Source organism: Dermochelys coriacea, chromosome 11 (assembly GCF_009764565.3).
Source record: "Dermochelys coriacea isolate rDerCor1 chromosome 11, rDerCor1.pri.v4, whole genome shotgun sequence".
NCBI classification, from domain to species: Eukaryota; Metazoa; Chordata; order Testudines; family Dermochelyidae; genus Dermochelys; species Dermochelys coriacea.
In genome coordinates this window covers 51138949-51153731 of record NC_050078.2, presented here as the reverse complement: position 1 = coordinate 51153731, position 14783 = coordinate 51138949, and the positions used below count along the sequence as shown (strand labels likewise).

The 14783-nt window shown below is 37.5% G+C and overlaps 1 protein-coding gene across 1 annotated transcript in view; it reads right to left on the bottom strand.

The window, feature by feature from the left end:
- LOC122458159 (sushi repeat-containing protein SRPX-like) overlaps positions 1-14783 on the bottom strand; it is a 93642-nt gene that overhangs the window by 5086 nt on the left and 73773 nt on the right. The window contains exons 3-4 of the mRNA XM_043505451.1: positions 9935-10033; positions 503-736 (exon numbers count right to left, since the gene is read on the bottom strand). Coding sequence (XP_043361386.1) covers positions 503-736; positions 9935-9971 — 271 coding nt within the window. The 5' untranslated portion in view covers positions 9972-10033. The remainder of the gene's footprint in view (positions 1-502; positions 737-9934; positions 10034-14783) is intronic.

Here is a 14783-nt window from a genome sequence, read left to right as displayed (position 1 = left end):
CCAGTTTTAACTTCATTTTGGAAAGCACCGTTTTCGGAAGTCAGTGCTGCAGGGAATCAGTGTCGGACAATAAGTGCTTTCTGAATATTTCAGTCCTTGGCTGACTACTTCTTAGCTCTAGCTCACATCTCAGGGAAACAGTGGTTGTCATTAAAAAGATTTTCCAACAGTTACCGCAACTGTTTCCTGGTGTTAATGAAGACCTATCTATTGAAGCCAGCAGAGGATCTGGCCAACTGGCAACAAAATGTACTTGAAAGATATAAGAATGCAATTTTTATTACACCTAATATAATCACATCACTTGGTACATAGGACTTGATATGAACAGCAAAATATTCATGGTTTGGTGAACATCCAACTGTTTACAGGAAATATTGCTGCCAAGGAGGTAGCATTAAAGCAAACAGCTCTATTTCTAATTCGTAAATCTAGTTAATAAAAGTTTTCAGGATCCCGATTGTTTTTCCTTTCTTAAACTTCAGTCAATAATAGCACTTACTTTTGATGGTAACTTTAAACTGGCAGGAGGCTTCATTTCCTGCTTCATCATGGGCGGTGTATTGCACTTGATGAGTTCCATACCGGAAGCAGGAGCCACTGGATATTGAAGCTATTGAAGTAAACACTCCACTGTTGCTAATTTCAGGTTGTTCCCAGGTGACCAGTACTGGATCAGTCTCAGTGGTTATGGTGATGTCCCATGGGCAATTTGTTATGGTTGGAGGAATCGTATCTGTGGAGTTCAAGGGAGACAATTAAAAACATGACAAGTTGTCACTTGCTGTGGAACAGCGAAAGGCTTGAATAATGCATTCTTGCTAGTAGTAAGTTGCAACCTGCTAAGCAATAAAGGCTATTTAAGAAGAGAGAAAGCACAAGATAATGAATGATATTACCGAGACAGCATTTGTTGCACAATTAACTTTTGGAGACATTTCAGATCTAACTAGATTTATAAGCTGTTTTTGATAGGAATGGGGTGACAATAGTGCAAACTGTGATTCTTCCCATACAACTGGGACAGTTCCCATTATACAAAACAGTTCAATGTTTATTCTTCGTTGTGCACTAAATAACAGGATGCAAAAACAAACACATATCAGACCTGCACTAAGAATCTTCTAGGTTTACTGTAGGTTTTTTGAACCACTTAAAAATAAAAAACTGTTGCAAGCATGCTCAAACCTTCATGGAAGTGCAGCAACCATTTGTCTAATGTTGCGGGGATTTTCCTATCCTCCAAAGAGAGGAAAAGTCACCTTTTCTTAGTTCATCAGCCAAACGGACATGCCATGACATGGAGTTGGGGGCTGGGGCCATGGGACAAGGAGAAGAAGGGGAGGGATTTGTGTATGAAAGTTTTAGAAACCCACAAACAACAACAATAATTCGGTAAATTACCAAGCTAAAATAAAACGATATAAGTTTGGTGCAAATTTTAGAGGACCCACTGAGGGGTTCATATCAGTTTAACTAAATTGAATTAGAAAATAAACTATCCAGTGTGTAAAACATAGTTGTGTGTGTAGTCAAGTTCTAAGAATTAAAACTTTGGGCTAACACAGTAAATAGTGATACAATGAGGAAAGAGTCCTATATATTGTATGAAGGAAGGAAGAAATATTTTTCATACCCAGAAAAATATTTAAAACAATGTAATGTACATAAATTCTTACGTACGCCTCTATTATCAATGTTATTAGAGTTAGAATTCTATATTCACCTGGATCACCAGAGATGGCTCCCATGATGGTCTTTGGTTGGAGCTTGAAAATCAGAGTTAGAAGACTCACAATTCCCAGTATATCACAATTCCCAGTATAACAAAGTTAAGTCACTGAGTTATACTACTAGAGTAAAGATCATAGGCAGCATGTGCTTTTCCTACCCAAGCGTAATTTGCATTTCTTTTAAATAAATTTACAATTGTAATCAAAACTGGAGGCTAAATGGAGCAGGGAGGAAAGTTTTGTTCACATTTTTTGATACAATCTGTGATATCATCCAGATTCTAGGCCACCACCATACCATTTAGATGCTTGTAACTTCAAAAATATATTTTAAAAATTGTACACACGATCTTCTAGCACATAAAAAGCAAAAGTGTTCAGATCACCCTCATGAAAAAATTACAAGACACCTGTTTGCTGGAAACTAAATAATTTTTAGGCTATTTGGCAATATTTCAATTTATTTTTAAAAACTCCTTGTAAATATGTGACTGAATAAGAAAAATTTAATTTAGAACAAATGTTCACTTCACTAATGATCATTTCTTCTCTCTCTTTTTTTCCTCTCTCTTTCTAACTTTCTAAGGCAAAAGTTCACAAAGAGCAGGGCTCTTCCATCTGTTTGCAAGCTGCCTGTCAGCTCTTAGACTCTGAGCAACTTCCCTGCCAGTTTACAAAGTTTTGGCTGCAAAAATTCTCTTGTTCTGAGAAAAGAGATGATGTGCCTTTATGAATAATTGACTTTTTGTAACCTTGATCTAATCCTAACAGAAAATCATCATCCCCAACATAATAGTGATCACAGGGCTTATTTGAAAAGATTATTATGTCAATATCACTATTTGTTTTTATTTTGGTAACACTTAACAGCCCCATGGAGGTTTAGGACAACATGGTGGTAGATGAAGAATACATTGTCTCTGCCCCAGGGAGTTTACAATCTGATCAAAACACAGAGTATAACAGATGATAAATAAATAAGTACAATCAGCTATCTCTGACTGGTTTCAGAGTAGCAGCCGTGTTTGTCTGTGTCCGCAAAAAGAAAAGGAGTACTTGTGGCACCTTAGAGACTAACACATTTATTTAAGCATAAGCTTTCATGAGCTACAGCTCATTTCATCAGATGCATGCAGTGGAAAATACAGTGGGGAGATTTTATATACACAGAGAACATGAAACAGTGGGTTTACCATACACACTTTAACGAGAGTGATCAGGTAAGGTGAGCTATTACCAGAAGGAGAGAAAAAAAAAACATTTGGAGTGATAATCAAGGTGGGCCATTTCCAGCAGTTGATAAGAACGTGTGAGGAACAGTGGGGGGGGGGAGAATAAACATGAAGAAATAGTTTTATTTTGTGTGATGACACATCCACTCCCAGTCTTTATTCAAGCCTAATGTAATGGTGTCCAGTTTGCAAATTAATTCCAATTCAGCAGTCTCTCATTGGAGTCTGTTTTTTTTAAGTTTTTTTGTTGAAGAATTAAAACTTTTAGGTCTGTAATCGAGTGACCAGACTGTTATTCATGCAAGTTCATCTGTAGTTGGTTGATATCTTATAGCCCCCAAGACAGAAGAGGGTCAGAAGCAAGGATTTGCAAGATGAGCAGAAGCAAGTTGATTCTTATGGATCACTGAGGGAGATGTTCCATGTGGAGAGGGAAAAATGGAGACATTTGTGGCAATAGCAAACTAATGGCCATGCAGGGCTAGGATCTTCACTAAACGGGGGGAAGGGGGTGGAGAACATGGTTAGAGCCCAAGGATATAAAAGTAAAGTGGGGACACTTTGTAAATGGCTTTGAAGACAAGGACAAGATATTTAAACTTGTGATGGAAAACAGGGAGTCAGATGGAAGATTCATAAGGTGGGATGGAAAAGATGTGGTCAGAGTGATCGGCAAGGTAAAAGATCTTAGCTGCTATGTTTTGTATGAACTGGATTGTGATTGTTATGGGGGCCAGACAGGGAGACATTATAGTAATCAAAATGTGAAACTAAGAGGGTCAGATTCTAGCGATTCATTCTGTGAAATCAGCAGCTACAATATAATACAATGCCAGCACAGTAGTGGTAAGTAGCTCTACTACATTAGACAGTGAACAACTTCAAAAATAAGGTCTTAAATGACTGTGTAAAAATAACCATTGAGTGCTCTCTATCAGAGTGTAATCATGTTTGATTGATGAATCATGTAACCATGAGTATATTTTAGAACAGGTACACTATGTTGTAGATTTTTTCTTCGACACCCAGTGGAAATGTTTCACATTTTAGTACAGAAATGATTGCATTGTTTATGAACATCAGGATATGAATCACCTCAAAAATAGCTTTCTCCAGTGTACAGCATCTGTGCAAAAATAGTTTGTTGTTGAAATGTTCAGGAAAAATGTTCTGAAAGGCCTTGGGCCAAATGTTGCTCTGATTTACACCTCATTACCTCGTTGATTGGCATGAGGTTTGAATCAGCACAAATTCAACCCTGTGTTTAGATTTGGTTTATATTTGTGCCCATTAGGTACCACCCAAAATGCCCATCTAATCCTAAATATATCAGTGTCAAATCCATCACAGTACATGTGAAAAGAGAATGTATTTATTTATAAAAAATCCCGCAAAAACTGTACATTGTCTAGGGCTACAGAAAGAGCCTTCCCAATACCATGAAGTGTCTTAAGCTCCAAGCCTTATGATTTCTGAGGGCAGAATCCCATTGATTTCACTGGGGCTTTTCCATGCTGGCACATAATGCAGGACTCTTCAAGTAATGCCATTGGTTTCAGGGGAACTAGTGCACTAAGGTACCACTTAATGTCATGGTGGTAGAATCTGGCCTGTAGAAATTTCAACCACTGATTTTTAGACTTTGTACATCTTTTCAAGTATTTTAGGTGTGCTTTTCTTAACATGTAGGTTTAGTTAAAGAGAAGTTGATCTGAATTTTAACTTGATACCCCACTTACCAGGAAAAGTTACTATATTACATTCAGAATTTTTCTCTGAATTGGCTACATCCTAAATAGCAACCATATATACTGTAATAATATTGTGAATGTAGTCAATCTTTATAAAGATTGTTTTCTGAAATCACATTCAAATATGGCTTTGAAGGACAGTTCTGATAGAATTTGGTGAATGAAAGTTTTCACCACCAGCAATTGGGGCAGTGAAATCACAGCCTCATGGACCCATAAAGAAGCAAAGCAGCCTTAATTTTAGCTTAAAATTTTTAACAACATTTAAAGGCAAACATGACTAGTTGTAAAGCACAAAGCAGTGATTTCATGCTGCTGTGTTAGCAGACCAATACTTGTATTTGTCAGAAGGCACTGGATCCAAGTTGTTTTTTCCCATTCTTTCATTTTGACCTGGATTTGTCTTATCATCAGACAACACTGAACATTTTACCTCTGAATTTTTCATCTTAATTTAGGACTGTAATTGATATCAGATACAAATCTATTGGGAGAGACAGAGAGATTAATAAGAGCAAACTAAGCTGTAAAAACATAGTGCCAAGGGTACCTTGTGAATTATGATTTTAATAACAGACCTATAAAGTGAAAAATAGACACTTCTCAAATCTTATAGTTTATCTCTGAGACGCGTTATTTTTCTTTGTTAAATACACTTGATTTCTGATGTCATTTGGGAAAAAATAACCCCATCCAAACTATACCTATTCATTTCAAAAGAGGCTCAGGCCACCTCAGCATTTTGTTAATAGGGTCCAGAAGAGTTCTTTAAGGTTGAACAACATAAAATGTGCATTGAGGTTCAACACTCTCCTCTCCTCATGCTGTTACTCTAAGGAAGGAGAGCCCTTTTTTATTAACTCTGATCAGTGCTTTTCATGGCCTTCTCAAACAAAAGAATAGACATCACATAAAAATAATAATTGATATTGTCATATTTTGGTTTTATCCACCTGTCATTGACTCAAATTTTCAAAAGACACCCTAAGTGACTCAGGAGCCAAAGTCAAATTTTCAAAAGTACTTTAGGAGGCACTTTGGAGCCTCAGTCTCAAAAGTGGAGACTCCTACATGCCAAAAGAATGAGGAGTACTTGTGGCACATTAGAGACTAACAAATTTATTTGAGCATAAGCTTTCATGGGCTAAAGCCCACTTCATCAGATGCATGTAGTGGAAAATACAGTAGGAAGATATATATATATACAGAGAACATGAAAAAATGGGTGTTGCCATACCAACTCTAATGAGACCAATCAATTAAGGTGGGCTATTATCAGCAGGAGAAAAAAAACTTTTGTAGTGATAATCAGGATGGCCCATTTCAAACAGTTGACAAGAAGGTGTTAGTACCAGTAGGGGGAAAATTAGCATGGGGAAATAGTTTTTAATTAGTGTAATGACTCATCCACTCCCAGTCTTTGTTCAAGCCTAATTTAATGGTGTCCAGTTTGCAGATTAATTCCAGTTCTGCTGTTTCTTGTTGGAGTCTGTTTTTGAAGTTTTTTTGTTGAATAATTGTGACTTTTAGGTCTGTAATTGAATGTCCAGGGAGATTGAAGTGTTCTCCAACTGGTTCTTGACGTCTGATTTGTGTCCATTTATTCTTTTGCATAGAGACTGTCCGGTTTGGCCAATGTACATGGCCGAGGGGCATTGCTGGCACATGATGGCATATATCACATTGGTAGTTGTGCAGGTGAATGAGCTTCTTATGCTGTGGCTGATGTGATTAGGTCCTATGATGGTGTCCCTTGAATAGATCTGTGGGCAGAGTTGGCAACAGGATTTGTTGCAAGGATAGGTTCCTGGGTTAGTGCTTTTGTTGTATGGTATGTGGTTACTGATGAGTATTTGCTTCAGGTTGGGATCTGTCTGTAAGCGAGGACTGGCCTGTCTCCCAAGATCTGTGGGCTACGTGCCAAAGTCACTTTTGAAAATGGCACTTAGTGCTCTGGGGGCTGCTAGGCTCCTAGCTTGAGATGGGGCTCTTAGGACTTCCAGGGTCCTTGCCACAGAGTTGGGAATCTGGAAATCCTAGGGCCAGCTCTCAGCATCCATGGTACTGGGGCAGCCTCTCCATGAAGAATGTCCCTGGCTGGGGACTCCAAGGCATCCAGAATCCAGGGCTGGTGCAGCAGGGAACCTACCAGTGCCACGAGATCCAGCTCCAGCTCCAGCTCCAGCTGGGGTTCTGGGGGCTGTCAGGCTGACTTCTGGGGATTCGGGAGCCTACTTACCAACAGAGGTCAGGCTCTAGCTGGAGTACTGGGAGGCTGGCAGGCTCCCTACCCCAGGGACAAGGCTGCAGTTCCTCAAGTTTTGTTGGAAAATATTCAAGCAGCTCTAGTAAGATGAAGAGAAGGGGAGAGTGATCAACAATACCAAGGGCAGTGCAAGTTTAAATATGGTAAGGCTGGCCTTGAAATCTAGCCAGGGAAATGATCCTTAAATTATTATAGCAGTTTCACTGGGGTGGACAGAACAGGTGCCTTTGCTCCGTGATTCAATATTTTCAATTTAATTTACCCTTAGTTTCCTCTTCTATAATATGAGGACAATGATACTTACCCACACTGTAAAAATCTTTGATAACTATGGAAGGAAATGTTATATATGAATTACTCTTTATTTTTCTCCATTCATATTCACACACACACACACAAACTCAATACATGTCAAGAAAGAAAATCCCTAACATGCACACAATTACACAACATTTCCATTGTTTTCTTGATCCAATTTATCTAACTTTATTTCAGTGAAGAAGTTTGGTGATGAATATCTAGCTGAATGACTGGTGACAAATGACATCCTCAACAACATGAGAATGAATCACCTCTGATCTTGGATATCTGTTGGTTTTGAACGTTACTTGTGGTAATTTCCTCTGCTACGTTCATCAAAGAACTTGGGAGTTCATTCAGGAAAGAAAAATTACAGCTATTTATTTGGAATCATTTCTTGCCTTGTAGTGCATAGGCCAATTACACTCATCTTTATTTCTTCATACTACGAGATCATTTTCAAAGCTAAGCTTAGCTTGGCACTTTCACAAACATTTTTGTTTTCTTAACATTTCCCTGTTTACTTCTTACATAAATTGCTTTTGGTTAGTACTTTTCCGCTAACTGGCAAATCAACAAAAAAACAACAATATTCTGTAGCAGAAAGATAAGAAAGCCATGCAGCCACTCACTGGAAAAAGCTAGAGGGCCCAAGGTTTTGGAACTCATTGGTGAGAACTTCCTAAAATTATTAATCCCATTGGAGCTAGTAACAATGCAGCTATTTTCTTGAATAATTGTTCATCAACACAGTAAGGATTACACAGTTGGGTCCAAAATGTACAGGTTCAGATCAGCTGGGGCTTTAAGAACACCACCAAAATATTGTAGAACATATAATAAAATGGCAAGAGTAGGCAACAGTGCCTTATGTTCAGCTCCTGCTGAGAAGTGATAGTGACTTCTGAGGCAACTGAACCAATTCACATGACCTTAGTTGTTAATGAGGTCCTGGGTTAATTTGAATGATAAAATCCTATGAAATAAAATTGGATATGATGTATTTTACTTTTGCAGTGACTGTATTTTAAATATCCCATATAAACACAAAGGCAATGGACATATTTATCACTTAAAAAACCCATGCTTCATAGCTATGTCGTCATGTCTATTAAATAAAGACATGATTGCTTTTGACGTGGTTTTAATTAATATCACAACTCCAAATTATCGGAGGTGTTAGCAAGATTTTTGTCATTTTTCTGGATTGTACACAAAGAGTCAACACGTTGCAAGCTTCGTGGAACATTTTGAGTAGAACAGTGATCCACCAATTACCAGCAATCACGAGTGTAGCAGTGGTTAAAGCACACAATTAAGACACAAACATTTATTTTCTACAGACATTCTATGCAACATCCTCATGATTAAGATTTATAGACTTGGGAGATTGGACATGTTACTCACCTGCACACCATTCTGCTTTTGGATAGTGGTGTACAGAACTATGTTAGTCGAGTACACCTAGCTAGCACATATTTGTGCACCAGGGAAGAATCCTGCACATGATTAAGAATCCCTGTGTGCTATTCACTTTTCACCATCAGGCCCCAGAACAATACAAGATTGATCCCGAGTATATATGCATGTATGTATTGCAGTTCAGAAGAGGAACATGAGAAGGGGCAGGACAGTTATCTCCCAGCTGAAATAATATAGTAACCTTCCCATTGTATAATGCAGCAATAAACATGGACAGATCCATTTCAGAGGTGACTAGATTTTACTACTTAAATCTACAAGAACTAATATCAATTATTCTGGTTACCAAAATAAACAATCCTATTGTACAGAAAAATGAGGCATCTTCTTACTCTGTGTAAATAAATTAAAACACTTTCACAAAGCTTATCACATTTGCCATAAATTTGAGCTTCACAACATGTCTTGACTTCAATTGCAGTTGGATTTTGGTGTTGTTGCCACCTGAGGAAGATTTTCAAAAGTGCCTAAGGTATTTAAAAGCACATATCTCAATGACATTCAGGAAATCTGAAAGTCAGTGGAACTTGTATTCCTAAATCATTTAGGCTCTTTTAAAACCCCCTCTCTTATTATCTTATATTTATTTGCATGACAATGAAAATAATTTCATTATTTCAAATTATTTCATAATATTTTATGTACATCCACACAACTTCATTTTCACATCATGCACTCCAGCTCAAGGCATTTAGGATGCAAATTGAAAAGAATTTTTTTCAATGAATCAAACTGTCCCAGCACAAGTGTAGACTTAAACCTGGATTTTACAATCTCCATGTTAGTCCTGACGTTCAACCACAACAAACCCAAAATATGTATTCCAAACCCACAGGAGGAAAAAAGAAGTTTGAAACAAAAATGCTTTTAAATTGATGAATTTACTAGATGAGGGGCGATGAGGCTGGTTTTACATCTGCCAAACCTCATTGATGGGAATTTGATTTTGCAAAACTACAATCAGAAGTGTTTAGGATCCAGGATCTAATTTATCTGAATCATTACCAGATTCACAGATGGTTTAGATCTGTGTAGCTCCTTTGAAGTCAACCAATTTACACCAGATGATGACCTGGACCATAAAGTTTCTGGATTAAAAAAAAATAGTCCGCTTTTGTCCAATGTCTGTCACATTCTCAGTAAAGTTGTTCAGTCAAAAGGAAATATTACCTGGTTGCTGTGATTTCTTTGGTCGTTTAATTTTCATAGCTGTAGCTCCACTTCCCTCTGCATGAGCTGTGTAAATCTCTGGAGACTTTTTCTGATTATCTGTAAGGGCAAAAGAGTTTAAAATTTCATAAAGATCCCTCCAGGATTTCATATCGCATAGAAAAACTCTTCATGGAAATGTCAAAGATGAACTTTCTTTTCATGTTACACAATAATGTGTACTCTAGAGTATATTATCTGGAATATAATTAGGAACCTTTGAACTTGAAGGAAAAAGTTGCAGAAAGTTAAAAGTAGCAAACATAGTGAAAACTAAATCTGAAATTTGATCTTACTGGCGTCCTATACACAGAACTCTTCGTCTCTACAGCCACTGTCCTTGGCCTCTCCCTACTGATTTAGGCATTGTGCTGCACTGAGCTTATACCTTGTTTCTATCCTGCTAAGCTTAGTTCTAACACAACCTTTTCCCACTATACAATTATTGGTGCTAAATATTAACAAATGTTGGTCTCCTGCAATTCCCAACACATCAGAGCAGCACTGACTTCAAAAATAGCTCTCCTAATGTAAATTTTAGGATTGGGGACTTGGTTTATTTTTCACCTCTAAACAATTTGCTCATAAAAGGCTGAAAGCTCAAAGATTTGGGTAATTATTTAATGGGATAAGTTTGGCTAAGATAATGTGATAAATAGAAAGTAAACTTGGATGCCTGTGTCTTTTGATAATTATATTCCATCCTCAAGTTAGACAAAATTACCTAAATTACCCAAATACCTACGTTAAATCAATTTTATAAAGGTTGCAAAGGCAAACATACAAAAGTAAGGAAATGCCAGAATTAAGGCTGTATATTGCTAAAAACAAACAACAATTTTAAATTAGTCACATATGTAATGGGAAGTCCTGAATGCCCACTCTTACAATAGGGTTCAGAGGAGTTCAAAGAAAACAGTTAGGCTGGAGTCATGGGCTGACAGAGACAGGGAATGAGAGAAAATGGTAACAAAGACTTAAGCGAGAGCAGAGGTGTAGACAAAGGAAGAGTAGCTAATATAGGGATTCAAGGATTGCATTAACAGTGCAATGCTTGGAGCAGCAGCTGAGGATGATGACCTCACAGCAGCATTCTGGTTGTCTGAATATTTTCATTTTCAGGTGTAAGCTTTTACTCGTGTTTTATCATTTTAAGAGAATGTTTACGTGTTCTGCTTTCAGTGAATTACATCAAACTAATAAAAATGGCTTGCTAGTCGACAGAAAGAAAGCTGAAAAATAGCTAGCAGCCACATGGAGCTTGCAAGCTGATAAGGTCCATCTACAGTAACTGTCACAGAAAATTAGTTGCTCAGTATACTCATTTCAGAATGGGTAAATCTCAAACACTATAGGACGGATAGACATGACTATTAAATATGTACTTAGGCAATATTGGAGGAGGGGTGCATGGAGAGTGAATAAAACCCATTGTACATAGAAGGAGACCCAAAAGCACACATGAAGATGTACTTGTATTGTTATTTAATCCAAACAATGCAGCAGAAATTATTTGCTAGATATTTATTAGAGTTACTGGAGGAGTGTTTACTTAACTGTTGGGTGGGAAGTGATAACTTCTTGGCTGCTAAAGTTTTAAGTTTATGTATGAAAGAGTGAAGGGTTTTTTACTTATAATTTTTATTAATTTTTCCAAATACAAGAAATATTCCAAAATACCAGATTCATCATAATGCACAAAGCAAATAAAGAGGGTTAGTATAAAGGGAGGGTAGAGCAAGCGACATATCTATCTTCAGGGTCCATGTTAATCACAGACCACTAAAAGGTCAGCCCAAATTACTTTGAAATTTTCAGGCATTCCTTTTCTGCAGGATGCCAGTTGTTTGTTCACTGTGAGGTCAGCCATATCAATGAGCTGGGCATCAATATTTGTGGGGATTGATTTTTCCATTTTTGCAGGATTCATATCTTAGTGGACCAAAGATGTATGATAGACCTATGCAAAATAGTGAGGTTTTGAACTATTCATTGTTATTTATTTATTTGAATTGCAACAGCACTCAAAGATCCACTGAGGCCTGGGGCTCCATTGCACTAGGCATTGTACAAACACAAAGGAAGATGCAACGCCTGCTCTAAAGAGCTTAAAATCTCATTTTAAACAAAAAGCAATAGAGTGTGGCAAACAATAGAAAGTAAATCATTGTTGATAAAGTTTGCAGATGAGAAAAGGTTGATCAGATGAAAAATAATCACAAAGAGAGGCCCCTGTTAGGAAGTGATGTGCATTGCTTGGTTAGCTGAGCACAATCAAACAATATGTGTTTCAATATGGCTAAATGCAAGGCGAAACTTACAAGATAGGGGACTGTATCCCGGAAAGCAGGGACTCAGACAAGTGCTTAGGAGTCATTGTGGCTAACCAACTGAACAGAAGCTCCCAGTGTGATGTTGTGGCGATAGAATCTAATGAGATCCTTGGATGTATAAATAAGGAAATATCAAATAGGAACAAGGAGGTTATTATACTTCATCTATGCTGTACTGGTGAGTCCACTTCTGAAATACTGTATCTAGTTCGGGTATCCACACTGCAGACAGGAAAATTTAGGAAGTGTACAAAGATGTGCCACAGGAATGAATTGGACTGGCTAACATGCCTTACACTGAAAAACGTAGGGAACTCAATCTTTTTAGTTTATCAAAAACAAGCTTTAAAAGGAAACCTGATCACAATGTATAAGTACCTAAGCAGGGAGAAGATATTTGATAAAATGTAAGGCTCTTTAATCTACCAGACAAAACTGTAACAAGATAGACTGTCTGGAAACTAAAGCTAGACAAATTCAGATTAGAAATAAGGTGCAAAGGTTTAACAAACAGTAATTAACATCGTCTATCACTTGGAGTCTTTAAATTAAAACTGAATGCTTTCTAAAAAATATGTTCAAACTCAACCAAAAGTTACTGAACTGATGCACCAATTAGTAGGTGAAATTCAATGTCCTACACTGTTGCAGGAGGTCAGACTATCTAATATGATCACAATGGTCTTTTATGGCCTTAAAATTTATGAATCTATAGTGAGAAAGCAAAAGTTATTAGATCATTACATAGGCTAAAAATCATAGAACCATAGCAATATAGGGCTGCAAGGGACACACAAACCCCCATGCTGAGGCACAATCAAGCATACCTAGAACATCCCTGACAGGTTTTGATCTAACCTGTTCTTAAAAACCTCCAGTGATGGAGATTCTACAATATCCCTTTGGAGCCGATTCTAATGCTTAATTCCCTTAGTTAGAAAGGTTTTCCTAATATCTCATCTAAATCTCCCTTGTTGTTGATTAAGCAGATTCCTTCTTGTCCTGTCTTCAGTGGACACAGAGAAGAATTGATCACCATCCTCTTTGTAACAGCTCTGAACATATTTGAAGACTATCATCAGGTCTCTCTTCCATCCTCTTTTCTCAGGATTAAATATACCCAGTTTTCTTAACCATTCCTTATTGGTGATTTTTTTCTAAACCTTTGATCATTTTTGTTGCTCTCCTCTGAACTCTCACAATTTGTCCACATCTTTCTTAAAGTGTGGTGCCTAAAACTAGTCACAGTATTCCAGCTAAGACCCCACTAGTGCTGAGTACAGTGGAACAATTACCTCCTGTGTCTTACATATGATACTTCCATTAATACATCCCAGACTGGTATTTACCTTTTGCACAACTGCATCACATTGTTGACTCATATTCAATTTGTGCTCCACTGTAATGCTCAGATCTTTCTCAGCAGCACTGTTGCCTAGCCAGTTATACCCCATTTTGCGTTTGATTTTTCCTTCCTAAGTATAGTACTTTGCACTTCTCTTTATTGAATTTCATCTTGTTGATTTCACACCATTCTTCAATTTATCAAGATCATTTTGAATCGTAATCCTATCCTCCAAAGTTCTTGCAATGCCTCTCAGTTTGGTGTCATAAGCGCACTCTCCACTCCATTATCCAAGTCACCAATGGCCCCAGTTCAGCCAGATACTTAAGCATATGCATAACGTTAAACATTGGAGTAGTCCCATTAACTTGACTGGGACAGCTCATGTGCCTAAAAGTTGTATATGTGTTGCAATGGGACCAATGAGCACACCTTGGTTCCGAGTCCTTTAAATTTTTTTGTTTGTTTGTTACTTATAAATAGAAATCAGCTAATGCCATGCATCTCTACTCACATCTCCCCAACAACTTGGTAAATATACGTAATCATAACAGAGGAACTAAAAAAAGAACGGGAGAACAAAATCTTCCTTAAGCCATAACACAAAGATATTCAATAATTGGCTGTTGCTCTTTCAAGCATATGCTAATTAACAAGGAAGCTTGAAGCATAACTAGAAGGAAAAATCAGTTACGCTTGGGACATTATCTTAAGTTGTCATGTTAGAAGGACAGTTAGTCAGTTAGTTAGAAGGAATGTGGGAAAGGGGTATTTTCATTTTTTTCTATAGAAATATTTGTGAACCTAGTAATGAGATATTTTGGAGGAATTCACACTTCAAGGGATTATTTTAATCATCCATTTAGCAGTTAGCACCCCCTCCCCACTGAGCATTCACCTGATTTGGCATCCTAGAGGGTGGGAGGTGGAATTATTCAGACATATTCTGTTTCTAGTTTACTACAAATTTAAAGCAATCATTTAGAATGAAACCTTAAGTGCAGTGTCACTAAAACACAGAAAAGGGCAGAGATTGCCAATAGGAGCCAGTGCATTAGAGACCATTCTTGGCAGATTCTAGTATTCTGTCCTTTGCTTTTCCTGGATCCACTGGACTGGTAGGTGGAGACCC